Source organism: Pagrus pagrus (genome assembly GCF_965226575.1).
Source record: "Pagrus pagrus genome assembly, chromosome: 1".
Lineage (NCBI taxonomy): Eukaryota > Metazoa > Chordata > Actinopteri > Spariformes > Sparidae > Pagrus > Pagrus pagrus.
The window spans coordinates 16432443-16444468 of record NC_140185.1 but is presented as its reverse complement, the minus strand read 5'-3'; the positions used below and the strand labels follow the sequence as shown (position 1 = coordinate 16444468).

Genomic DNA, 12026 nt, shown 5'->3' with positions numbered 1-12026 from the left:
TTTTGTCGGATCTAGGGTTAGGGTCAGGTTAGAGGCAGGCTTGCAAAGTGAATGGTATGGATCGTTTCTCCAGAAAGTGTTTTATGTTAAAAAAAAGTTACATAATGTTGCTTTAAGTTTTTTCCTAAGATTCAAACTTAAGCAAAATTATGCATTTATTAGCAGATAATATGCACTCATTAGTAGAAAACAGTTTTTTGTATCACCAAGTCCCACACATCAGCTTTAGTGTGATTAATTGTCAGGGTTAATAAATCCATTACTGTGCTGTTGTTAAAACATAACTATGCTTTTTGGAGCTCCCATTTGGAATGAGCACTGTATTTTGTCAAGGTTGATAAAAATGTGAACACAAATTACATATTAATGCAATATCTTAGCTCTGAAGCACAAAAGCACACTATAACACGGCTCTTTTTAAAAAATTGTTCTTACTGGAGCCACATGTGGCCGCAGAGAGAACGGTCCATAAATCATAGCCTCAAACAGGCCTTTGAAAAAAGACTTGTTCCCAAAAGGCCAACAGTTTGTTAAATTTCTGTAGGAAAATGATGCATTTCATTTTTATAAAGACTTATATAGAGGTTGCATACATAAAAAATGAGATCAGATTAAATCTGTTGAAGAAATTTCACTTAAGAGAGGAAGTCAGAATATAAATATTTCTTTATTAAAATGTAATTCACTCATAAATAATATATGGAAATGTATGACATAACAATCCTCTCATCGTGTGTGTGTGTGTATGCATACATATCACAAACTAACAGATCTTATTTACAGATATACAAAATGGTCCTCAGTTATCATATCTGCAGCAGAAAGCAGTGAGGAAAACGTCCGCTCCAGTCTGAAGGAACTGGACTCAAACTTCAGGGGAAAAAAGTCTTGAAAGTTTGTGTTTTTGTGGAATATGAGTTCCTCGCTCTGTCAGGTTCAGAGCGGCTCGTAGATGCTGTTTGGTTCAGCAGGGGGACTGGAACCAGCAGGGCTGTTCTGAGGCGATCCCGGGCCCTGGGGGACCACGCTGTCGCCTGGGGGGGCCGCAACTGGATCTGTGCTGATCCGCTCTACGATGCTGGACAAACAGTCGAGACTGGAAATGAGTGACCGTTTCCTGCTGCTGGAATCTGTAACAAAGAAACACATTTTTTGTTTAGTTTTGGCTTATATGAAGGACAAAGGAGGAGGAGCTGCTCATATTAAAGAAGAACGGCTCATAGTAAAGGTAACATGGAAAGAAGCTATGATTATATCAACGTCTACTCATATTTTAGAAAAACACAGTCAGTTCAGAGGACAGACTGGTCATATTTAGGGAGAAGTCAGTTTCATAAAAAGAGGAATTGCTCAGAAATGAGTCATTTTAAAAGAGAAATTGAAACTGCCCATATGAAAAGACAAACAACTCATACTGAAGTAGAAACACATGACATTAAAGGAGTGACTGTGAGAAACTGACCGTATGCTGTCTGGGTGCCGAAGGAGCCGTCACTGTTTTCACTTGTGGTCGAGCACGGAGAGATGAAATCCATCTGGAAACAGATCAATCAAGACAGTTTCAGTCAATGAACTTTTTTACTTTGCAAGTTTTTATGCTTTTATTATTTACATAATGTTTTTTAAACAGTAGATAGTATTTGTTCTGTTTACTGCAACTCCTTAGTCTGCATGTTATCATGTAATGAGAATAGGTCAAAGGATCATAATGCTAAGTAAAAATATGTGACTTTTATTAAACGGATCAGGCATAAGTTCCCTGTGCAACACACAGAAACAACCAGGATGCAGAAAAATAATTTGCACTAAAATAACTGATACTGAAAGTAATGCTTTCATTCAAAATGAATGTCAATGTCTTTATTTTAGCTAATCTGAACATGAAATTCTTTCCAAATTATTTTACTGTCATACAACTGTCACAAATGTACAGCAAATCAATTTTTAGATAATTTAAGTATTAGAGGCTGACTGTTTCTAATGTGGAAGCAGTGAATCTATGGATGCTTTAGAGTCAAAAACAGATTTTGTTCCCAGATGTGACTTTAAAGATCCAGTTTGTAAGAATTCCCAACTCGTCAAATACTGAGGCTATGGGATGGCGGCCAACCCGACCTACGATCCTAAAGTGTCAGTATTTGATGAATTGGGAATGAGACTCAAAAAATCAGCTTCCTTACAAATTGGACCTTAAAGATCCCCTTCACTGAGAATATATTGAACCACTGTGGCCAAAAATAAATATCTCACACACATTCCAAACATTTCATACAGCAGCAGTTGAACCGTTCAGCTGTTCTTGAACTCACCATGCCATCGGAGCAGTTGGAGCGGGGGCTGGAGGCGTCTGAATCCCCGCTGTAGTGCTCCAGCGGTGGGTAGAAGCTTTCGTCCCGGCCTGTCCGCAGCAGCGCCTGCAGGGACTCAATGTAGCTGATGGCGTTGCGCAGGATCTCCACTTTAGGCAGCCGCTGGTTTGGATTGGAAGCCGTGCAGCGCTTCAGGGTCTCAAAGGCGTCGTTGACTTTACCAAGTCGCCGCCTTTCCCGCATCGTTGCCGCTTTCCTCCGGTCTGCGTGGGTTGTTTTCCTCTTGCAGGCCTTGCAGGCCCAAAGCAGGCAGTGCCCCGCCTGGTGGAGGCCCCCGGGAGCCCTCACATGCTCATCCTCCTCCTCTGCGATGGGGACGTGGTGATGATGATGGTGATGAAGATGGTCCTCTGGCTTCAGCAGACCGGCGTGCATCAGCCGGGCATCCAGGTCATCAAAGAAGTTCATGTCGCTGGTGCTGAAGCAGGGGTCATCATAGAGGTCATCAGCAGAGGAGAGAGGGAAGGGAAGGTCGGACAGATCCATCGGCCCTGAGAGCGACATGAGGGTGAAGAAGAGGAGAAAGAGTCCACCGAAAAGTTCCTCCGATGACTGAGAGAAAGAAAAGGTTAAAGTGTGCCCAAAGTGTCTTCTGTTTGTTCCAACTACAGAGATAAAGGGAGAAAAAGGGAAAAGGGAAAGGAAGTGACAGGAACAACTCCTGTCAGAGCTGGCCTGATGAAGAAAGTAGAAAGTGTCTACAGAGGATATCAGTGTGTTTAAAGGGCCAGTCTGTGTAACTTCAGCTCTCTGGGTTTGGTTTGTCTTTATAAAGGAGTCAGTGTGTAGGCGGGGCTGTTGTGTATGTGACCAATGGTTTGAGGGGTGTGTGTGTGTGTGTGTGTGTGTGTGTGTGTGTGTGTGTGTGTGTGTGCGCAGAGGGGAGGTCACTAAGGTGAAACTCAGCGACAAAAAGGAAGCAATAAAAAAGTCCATGTTTAAAGTCCATCTTAAAATCATAGAAAATCAGCCCCATGATGCTACTAATGGTAAAAAAATATATATTTTTTTAAATCTCCACACAAACATATGAGGCTATACAATAACTGTAACTTTTTATAATACAGCACCATCTGTTTCTATATTTTCTCAAATAAAATTTTAAAATCCTGAATAATGAAGTTAAAGTTTCTGCATGAGAAAGATATTTTGAAATCAGAAAACTGTCTCCACCTGACATGATTTGTTACCTCTCTTAGGAAATATCTTTGAAAATAATTGTGTTGTTTTTTATGTTTACATTTGTGTCCCTCAGGTGTTACTCTATTTTGTACATCAAATGTTAAAAACGGTCAATTGGTCTTATAACACAACTTTGTGTTGATGAACATTCAGGTTTTGTACTCACCTGACATTAACATGTTATAATTGTTCACATAATTGTATAGTCAGGGTGAAGGAAAATAGTTTTTTTAAGGAGCACTTATGTTAACAAACATGTTTCACAAAAGCGCATGTGAAACTTTATATTTCTAGGTTAAACGACTTAGACTGAATGTAGGTTCAGTGCAGCATCAGACAGTCGGAGTGGCGACGTTGAATGCATTGCGATGTACTGGTTCAATACTTTATATTTACACTAACACATTGTGATAATTCTCATTAATAATCAAAGGTGTAGTTTACAAAAAAACATTCATATTGTTAATGTATGCACAGAAAAACAAATTTGCACTTATCTTGGATATTCTGTCTTTATGATTAAAATCCCACTGAAATAACATTTATTTGTTCATTTGTAGGCCTATGTGTTTATTTACAGAATTTATTTATGTTGGTGTTTTTAGCACAATCTCTCGCAGCATACAGATATTTGACAGTTTTAGTCACTAAAAAAATCTGACCTTCTGACTTTTTTTGTGTCTTTAATTGTTACAAAGATTGTACAATCATGTCAAACATTCAGACAGCTGCACTTGACTGAAACAAAACTAAGACATCCCAACAATTACATGTTTTGCATTGAGGTAACAGTGAATGTCAGCGTGGCAGTAACATTACAGGAGCTCAGATGTGATATGACAGAGACGAGACTGCTGAGTGCTTCGGTCTGATGTCCTACTGAGGAGGTCAGAATGTCACACAGTTGTCACGTCTCTGATCTGAGGAGAGCGAGGCTCCTCCCCCTTAAAGTGTGTGTGAGTGTCTGTGTGTGTAAAGGGGGGGGGGGGTCATCACTGGACAACAGTTTAAGACAATTTGTCCAAACAGATGATAAACTGCACTCACAGACTGATTCTCATTTGTTTTTAAGTCGTCGTCTGTTTTTGTCTCCTGTAGTTTTTGTTTCACGCCTTTAAAATCCTGCTGAAATCACTGATGTAATATTAATGCACCATTTATTATACTTTTTTTTTTTTTTTACTGAGCCTGATCTAGGGAAGATAAATGACATCATTTGGTCAACATGTGTATGAAAAATTGAGGAACGTGTGAGGTTAATCAGTCTAATCTTTTTCTGGCCTTTACCTTAAAAACTGACAGAAAAGTTACTGAAAATCAAAATTTGCAGTATTGTTACAAAAGACACAACTAATTGCTTTTCATGAAATATGAATTCAAGAGTTCACTGTTTTGTTTTTTGGTTGTTTGTTTGTTGTTGTTGGAAAGCCAAACCCAGTAAACACCTGAGAAAAGTGTGGAATTTCAGTTTCACACAAAATTTCGATTCTCATTTCAGCTCGAGCGTTTCCTTCGATTCGACAGTTTTATGTGTTTTGAGTTTATTCATGTATTTGTTTTGTGAATGTGAGATTTCTCGCAGCCTCGGGGATATAAAGCGTTAGTGTGGGAAAGAACTGCTCACATCACAGACTCCTCAGAGCTTAATGGGAAGGCAGTGCGTTAAATTTAGCAGCTTGTGAAATCTAAGACAAGTGCCCTTTAAACTGAAGCTGGTATCATTTTGGAAGATCCCCCCACCCCGACTCTCGCACCCACTCCTCCCCTTGGGACACGTTTGTATAAACCGAGAGAACATGAACCTGATAGCAGCAGAATCAAATGCTGTGATAAAGATGCCAGTCTTGGCATACTTTTGAAGTTTGAAACCTGGCAAATAGTGAATGTTTTTTCCAGCTCTGTTGAAATGTTATGTACACAGATTCACAAGGTTCACATGCAAAATCATCAAATAAATGATCACGAATAGCTAGCTCAAATATGTATTTTGTGACATGAAATACTACTAAAAAAGTGTCCCAAAATTAAGTTATGTATGTGATCTCCCTGCCAGGTATGTCACAATTATTCAAATTGATCTCTCCTGCAACAAGCGGCATGAGATTATGCAGGTTTGTCTTTTACAATAACACGACAATAACAAATGACAAAGTGTTTTGCGCGCGTGACTCCATGTGATCCTCTGTCCGTGTGATCACAGCCCTCAGCTCAGTGCTAATCCTGCATTAAACTGAGATATTAAACCTCTATGTCGGCCATAAAGAAAGGCATCAGAGCCGTCTCTTTGCAGCTGGAACGCTGCCCGAGTGCTTTGGACTCAGTGTGGTAAAGACATCTGAGCAAGCAGCCAATCAGAGGCCAGTTAGGGGCCAAGTAGAGAGCAATCCCAGTCCAGCCACGAGACAGGTTGAAGCTGAGATACTTTAAATGCTTGGCAGCTGTTTAATTCCAGCTATACACTTGATAAATATACAGCTAGTATTAGCACCACTTACACTGTTGTATAACTTCATAGATGTCTTTCAATGGACATTTAAACTGGTCATCGAACACTAAAGAACTGCAGCTCATAATCACAGTTTTACTTTGATTTTTGCTGTTTTCTTCTTCTGGAGGAGGAACCCACTTTAAATAGAAAAATACCAAAAATCAATCTTAACCTCCAGTCACCCTGTATGCCCAAGGCTTTGCTGTTGTAATATGTCGTGACATTGAATTCTGAGTCAGTCACTCCCGATCTTGTGATACAGTCTGCTGTTTTTTTTCTTATGCGTTGTTCTGATTTGAAGAGAAATTCCCGTATTTTTAGTCATGTTGTTGAACAACGGCCGGCCTCACCACCCCACCCTGATTCCACAACATTCTGATAATATACTGTGTGTATGAGTGTGATGCCTGGAAACAGCACTCCTCAGTGCTCCTTTGCAATCTACAGCACCATCTTGCAACAGTCTTCGTTCCATGTGAGGTGTGTGGGAGGGTCTGTGTGTGCAGATTGTGCAAAATAATTTCGAGTCATTAGGATATTTTTAGACTTAAAAACAGTGTTACAGCCACTTATACAATAGAAAAACAGATGGACATGATTTGTGTTTTACTGTATTTACTTTAAGGATAAGGACTTCCTTAATGTCACTGCAGCATGCTTAATTTAAACCAATTAAAACTGATTAAGTTGCTGTCCTGGGCTCGTTAGATAGAGCCTTGAGAGCACACCAGTCTTTGACCAAGCTTCAAATGCTTACCTGTACTGTGCTCATCATGCTTGTGTCATTAAAGTATTTTGTTAATATTTTTTATCCTCTATTTAAAGAAGAAAGCTTTTAGTTAACGGTTAAAGAGAAGAACATGACCGTGGCGTTTTTGATGAAGCACGTCTCAACTATATGCTCTACAGCGTCAGTGTGTGTAGAGAGGACATAGAGCAAGGATTCCCATACTTTTACCCTTTGAGGGCCAAAACTGAAATTTAAATGGTGGGCCACCTGCTACATGCATGTGCGCATATTATTCATTTATATATAGAATCAATACATACGAGGAAAATATTCTATCTTTATCATTTTTGCTTGTTTTTATCTTGTATTCTTTATCTTTTATTTTAACTGTTCCTTTTATTGCAAATTGTGTGCATTAATCCCTAAACCTGTTTTTATTTTCTTAATACATCATGTTTTTCAATCACTTTTAAAGCGTTACAGTGTGGTAAAAAGGTGAGGACCCAAATGCAGAAACACACACACTATATAATCTGAAACCAAGAATTGCAAAATGCCAAAATACAATGTGAAAATACAAAAAGTAAAACAAATTACAACCAAAATCAAAGTTGAAATCAGGAGACACGAGAAGACACGAGGAAATAAAGGGAACACAAAACCAGAAACATACTACGAGGTGAAACAGAGACACTGGAGGGAACAGACTCAGGTGAGAAACACAGGACGGACTGACAAAGACAGTATGGCGCACACAGGCTTAAATACAAACTAACGAGGGGATGAGCTGCAGGTGGAGTGAGGACGGACACATTACATTTGGAAGTAGACGTGAGTAACGTTGATTTACAATCAGCCGTTACTTATCTTAGAGATAATGATGGCTACCTCTGTGACTTGAATGTCTGCTGAGACATGAGAGCACCACAGTGAAAACAATCTGTAATGAAAAGTGACTTAATCAAATCCCATTCTGATGTAAACTGCAAAAAATATGAAAACTAACAATTGAATATCACAAAATTAAAAAGGGATCCATTCTACAGAGTGAGGCCAGCCAAAGACTTCATTAGTTCCTGTCAGTTACAGGACTCACTTTCTCAAACAGTGGAAATCCCATTTTTAGCATTAAGTATCAGAGTGAAACCAGATAGTTGGCTCTGTGGTTCTGCAGAACCAACATGTTCCAGCTGGTTGTGTTATCGTCCCGTCTGTCCACAATCAAGATTTTCTCTGTTTTTTGAGTTTGGCTGAAGCTCTTAATCCCATTTCCGTCTGCTTGGTGAGAGAGAGAGAGAGAACGTCTCATGTTTCATAAGAACCCTCGATACCCCACCAGGGACTGATGGCAGAGCAATTTATAGCGCCGGGTACAAGGCGAGAATATTTTTATCAGGCTGTTAAAGGGACGTGTGTGTTGTTCAGGGAGGGAGCATCTTCTGCTGTTGTGTTGGTTTTTTTAGATTTGAGCTGTCATTTGTTCATATTGATTAGTGTACTATGATGATTATTTTCACGATCCCCAAAGCAGTTTCCAGAGTCAAACGTTTTTAATCAGTAGCTGCAAATTGAATTGAACTGAATTTTTACTTGATAATTAACTAAAATAATCATAGATTAGATGAGTTTGCCCCTGATTGACCCAGACCATTTTCTGCTCAATCCTGCCTTTGTCAAGTGCTGCTGTTGTTTGTCTTTCTAATGGAAACAAACAAACAATAAATCTTCGGTCCCCTCACCTGTCGTCGACGTCATCATCAAGGCTCAAACGAGGAAACCATGAAGCTTCAATCTGATCTGGTGTGCTGTGAGCAGACATGTTGGGACACGCAGAAGAGGACAGGGTGACAGCCTGCTGGACCTGGATGTGTAATCCAGATGGATCTGAGCTCAGAGGGACTCCCCAAACACACACACACACACACACACACACACACACACACACAACAGCACTGTACCCCCTCCTCACTTTTATGACTCCTGTTAACAGTCAAAGCAAACTGAGCGTCGTCTGGTTTATGAGTTGTTTCACTCCTCTTGATTCTCAGCACCCTTCATCTTCAAACACCTTCAAACACCTTCACTTCTGAGCTGTCGGTGGCACAAGACGACTTCATCGACTGTAAACTGTGGTGATGGTATTAAGATGCACAGTGACACAAAATCTGGGCCCAAAACAAAAAAAACAGATTTTTCCTCTTACCTGTAGTGCTTTGCAGCTATTAAGATTGTTTAGGTGTGAGCTGCTGAGTTTTGGAGATATCAGCTGTAATGACGTCTGCCTTCTCTTGAATATAACAGAACTAGATTGCGCTCGGTCTTTGGTGCTTAAAGTGCCAAAAAAAACCTGGTTACTCAAGATAATCCACAGACCTTGTTGTGAGCAGCTTCATAGGAACTCTTTTATTCTACTAAGAACGAGCTGTAACATTTGCTGTCTTAGTTAGCTTAGTTAGCTTAGTTAGCTAGCACCTCATCCATGAGTAGATGCATGCTTCTTTCCATGTGGTAATACAAAAAGAAAAGTTCCTCTGTTGAACTGCTCCCAACAAGGTCTGTGGACTATTTTAAGTAAACTAGTCTTGATTTCTGGGAAGTGACACTGCTCTTGAGTTTTTTTTAATACATTTTTGGACGCTTTGAGCAACACAAGGGTGAGTCAAGACCACAAGAATGCCACCTAGTCACATCATGTTCGAGAGAGGGCAGACATCTTCACTCAGTAACTCACACCAAAACAGTCTTGATGGAAAAATAGCACTACAGCTAAGAGAAAAAAAAAATGTAGTTTTAATTTTAGGGTGAACTGTCCCTTTAAGCTGAGCCGCTCCTTAGAGTGTGAATTCCATAAACATTTAGCCTTTAATAAAACAACAAACATCATTCAAACTGTATCAAAATATGTCATTACCGATTTAAACATGTAGGTATAGAATAGAAGAGAAGAAGAAGAAAAGATACGAGTTGAAAGAAGAAGAAGAAGAAGAAAACTAAACTCCAGACAGCTCCACCGGGCAGCTGCTGCGTGTGGTGGTGCTGTGAGAGAGGAGCTGTTTGTCAGGTGTACAACTTCTCTGAGTGACGCTGACACTGGCTGACTGTGAATTACTACTTCCTGTTGCGTGGCGAGGTGGGCGACCTCTGGACACACTGCGATGGCCGTGACTAACTGCTCTAATAGGATCTAAGCAGCCTGCTGGGACACGCACACACATGCACAGGTGGGTAACTGTGCTGCTCTCTCCATCTTCAACTACTTGCAGCTCTTTTTTTAACAGTTCATCTAAAGAAATGTCTCTACAAAATAAAGGCCTTGTCTTTAGCTTGAACATCTCACACACACACACACACACACACACATACACACTTATGTCTTCAGTATATTGACCGATACACCGTTGGCCTATCATAGATATATTGACAGATATAAAAACGTGTTCTTACAGATTAATTCAGAATTGAGGTAATTAGTAAATTCTCAGTGAGGTTTACAGTGAAGTTTATTATCAAACTGTAACATATCCTGCCTCTATTATGTATGTATCTTTGTCACAAGTGTTTAATAACCACATTTGATGGAGAATTGCAAATTAAATGTGTGTTTATTTAGATATTGTGTTTACACGAATATCGGCCGACACGTGGATATCAGAATTTAATATTGTGTCTGCATCAGCCCCAAACATCTACATGTAGTGTCAGTCGGGCTCTATTATAAATGCTGTACATATATACACAATATGTTTGGTATTGAAGTGGTTCAAGTCTTCAGAAGACTGTTTGCTTACTGACAATGAAAATAGTAACTGATTGTTCCTTTTTCAGAAATTACACTTTAGGGATTACTGCATTTCAGCTTCATGTCCCAAAACACAATCAATATGAATCTTTTCCTCGTTATATTGGTCAAAAAGCCGATGCAAATGAGTAAATGGACAGGACTTTTTGTCTGTACATTTGCTAATTAGCACTTAACACAAAGTACAGCTGAGGCTGATGGGAAAGTCATTAGCTCTGCAAGTGTTTGGTCATAAACCAAACTATCAGATAAAATGAAGTTTTGACTCCAATGATGGAAAGTCTGGAACATTTCAGCCTTGAGCAAAGTGACTGCTACTCCTTAAAAATATGTTTTGTTGGGAACATTATTATTATTTTCACTTCCTACAGAACATATTTCTACAGAACAGGGCTGTCTCTTCAGCTCACCAGCATAACATCAGTGTCACAGCTGCTTACTCAGTAGTAAGGACTCTTCTTGTAAACACAGTGAACTCAACTCTTCTTAAGCATGTTGTTAAATGTCAGTATTACTGTAACTTCTCTGTACAGCAATAGAGCTGATGTAACTGTATTATAACCATCATCAGGGCTGGAGTTCAGATCAGAGTGATCTCGGCTGCAGCTGCCGTTCACTCTGATCTGAGTGTCCAGCTCTGATTGCTCATGTGTGACTCCTCACTGCTCTGTAATAGAAAAACAGATTCCCCGTGACTTACGTTTTTTCCTAATAATTCTCTGGTTTTCCCCCCCGTTATGAAACAACACTGCAGTCGTGAATCACCACGACTGACAGAAAACCACAGACACACATTTCTTCACTAGGTTACGCAGACTTTGGTTGATCTGTGCTGATTTTGAAATGTTCAGATACAAAGAAGATGAATGGTCCGGCGAACAGTTTTAGGAAGCAGCAGAATACTCTTTGTATCTTTATTCTTATCAGTGATGAAATGTAACCAGGTACATTAGTTAAATTAATAGTTACTTTGCAGACTGCGTGCTGCATAAGAGCCAAAGTGCATTTTTAAATCAATTTATTTTATCACACTTGAATAGAAAAAGATAATAGATAGATACTATCTACTACATTTATTGGCAAAAAATTACTTTTCATATTTAAGTACTTTTAATATCAGATACTTAAAGACTTGAACTCAAGTGCTATACACAGGGGTGACTTTCACTTCTACCAAGGTAATATTTAAACACATTATCTTTACTTTTACTCAAGAATGGCTTGTGGGAACTTTACAAAACACTAATTCTTATACATAATTGATTAACAGGGGTGGAAGTAACTTATTACAACTACTCAAGTTATAGTAATTAATGAGTCATTCTTTGGGGTAATTGTAAATTTTTCAAGTCTGTAATTTCATTAATGTAGTTCTTAAGTGCATATTATACTATGTTGTAGTTAGTTTTAAAATCATAATTGAGTACTGAGTTACAATTTGAATTAATATCTAAACCG

The 12026-nt window shown here is 39.2% G+C and overlaps 1 protein-coding gene across 1 annotated transcript; it reads right to left on the bottom strand.

The window, feature by feature from the left end:
• Nucleotides 1-648: 648 nt before the first annotated feature.
• On the bottom strand, nucleotides 649-5495 carry LOC311254323 (myoblast determination protein 1 homolog). The gene is made up of 3 exons (XM_084348034.1): nucleotides 2310-5495; nucleotides 1463-1535; nucleotides 649-1130 (listed from the first exon to the last, which is right to left on the bottom strand). Exons 1-3 carry the CDS (start codon nucleotides 3327-3329, stop codon nucleotides 937-939), a joined length of 1287 nt encoding a protein of 428 aa, XP_084204160.1. The 5' UTR covers nucleotides 3330-5495; the 3' UTR covers nucleotides 649-936.
• Between the last annotated feature and the right edge of the window lie 6531 nt (nucleotides 5496-12026).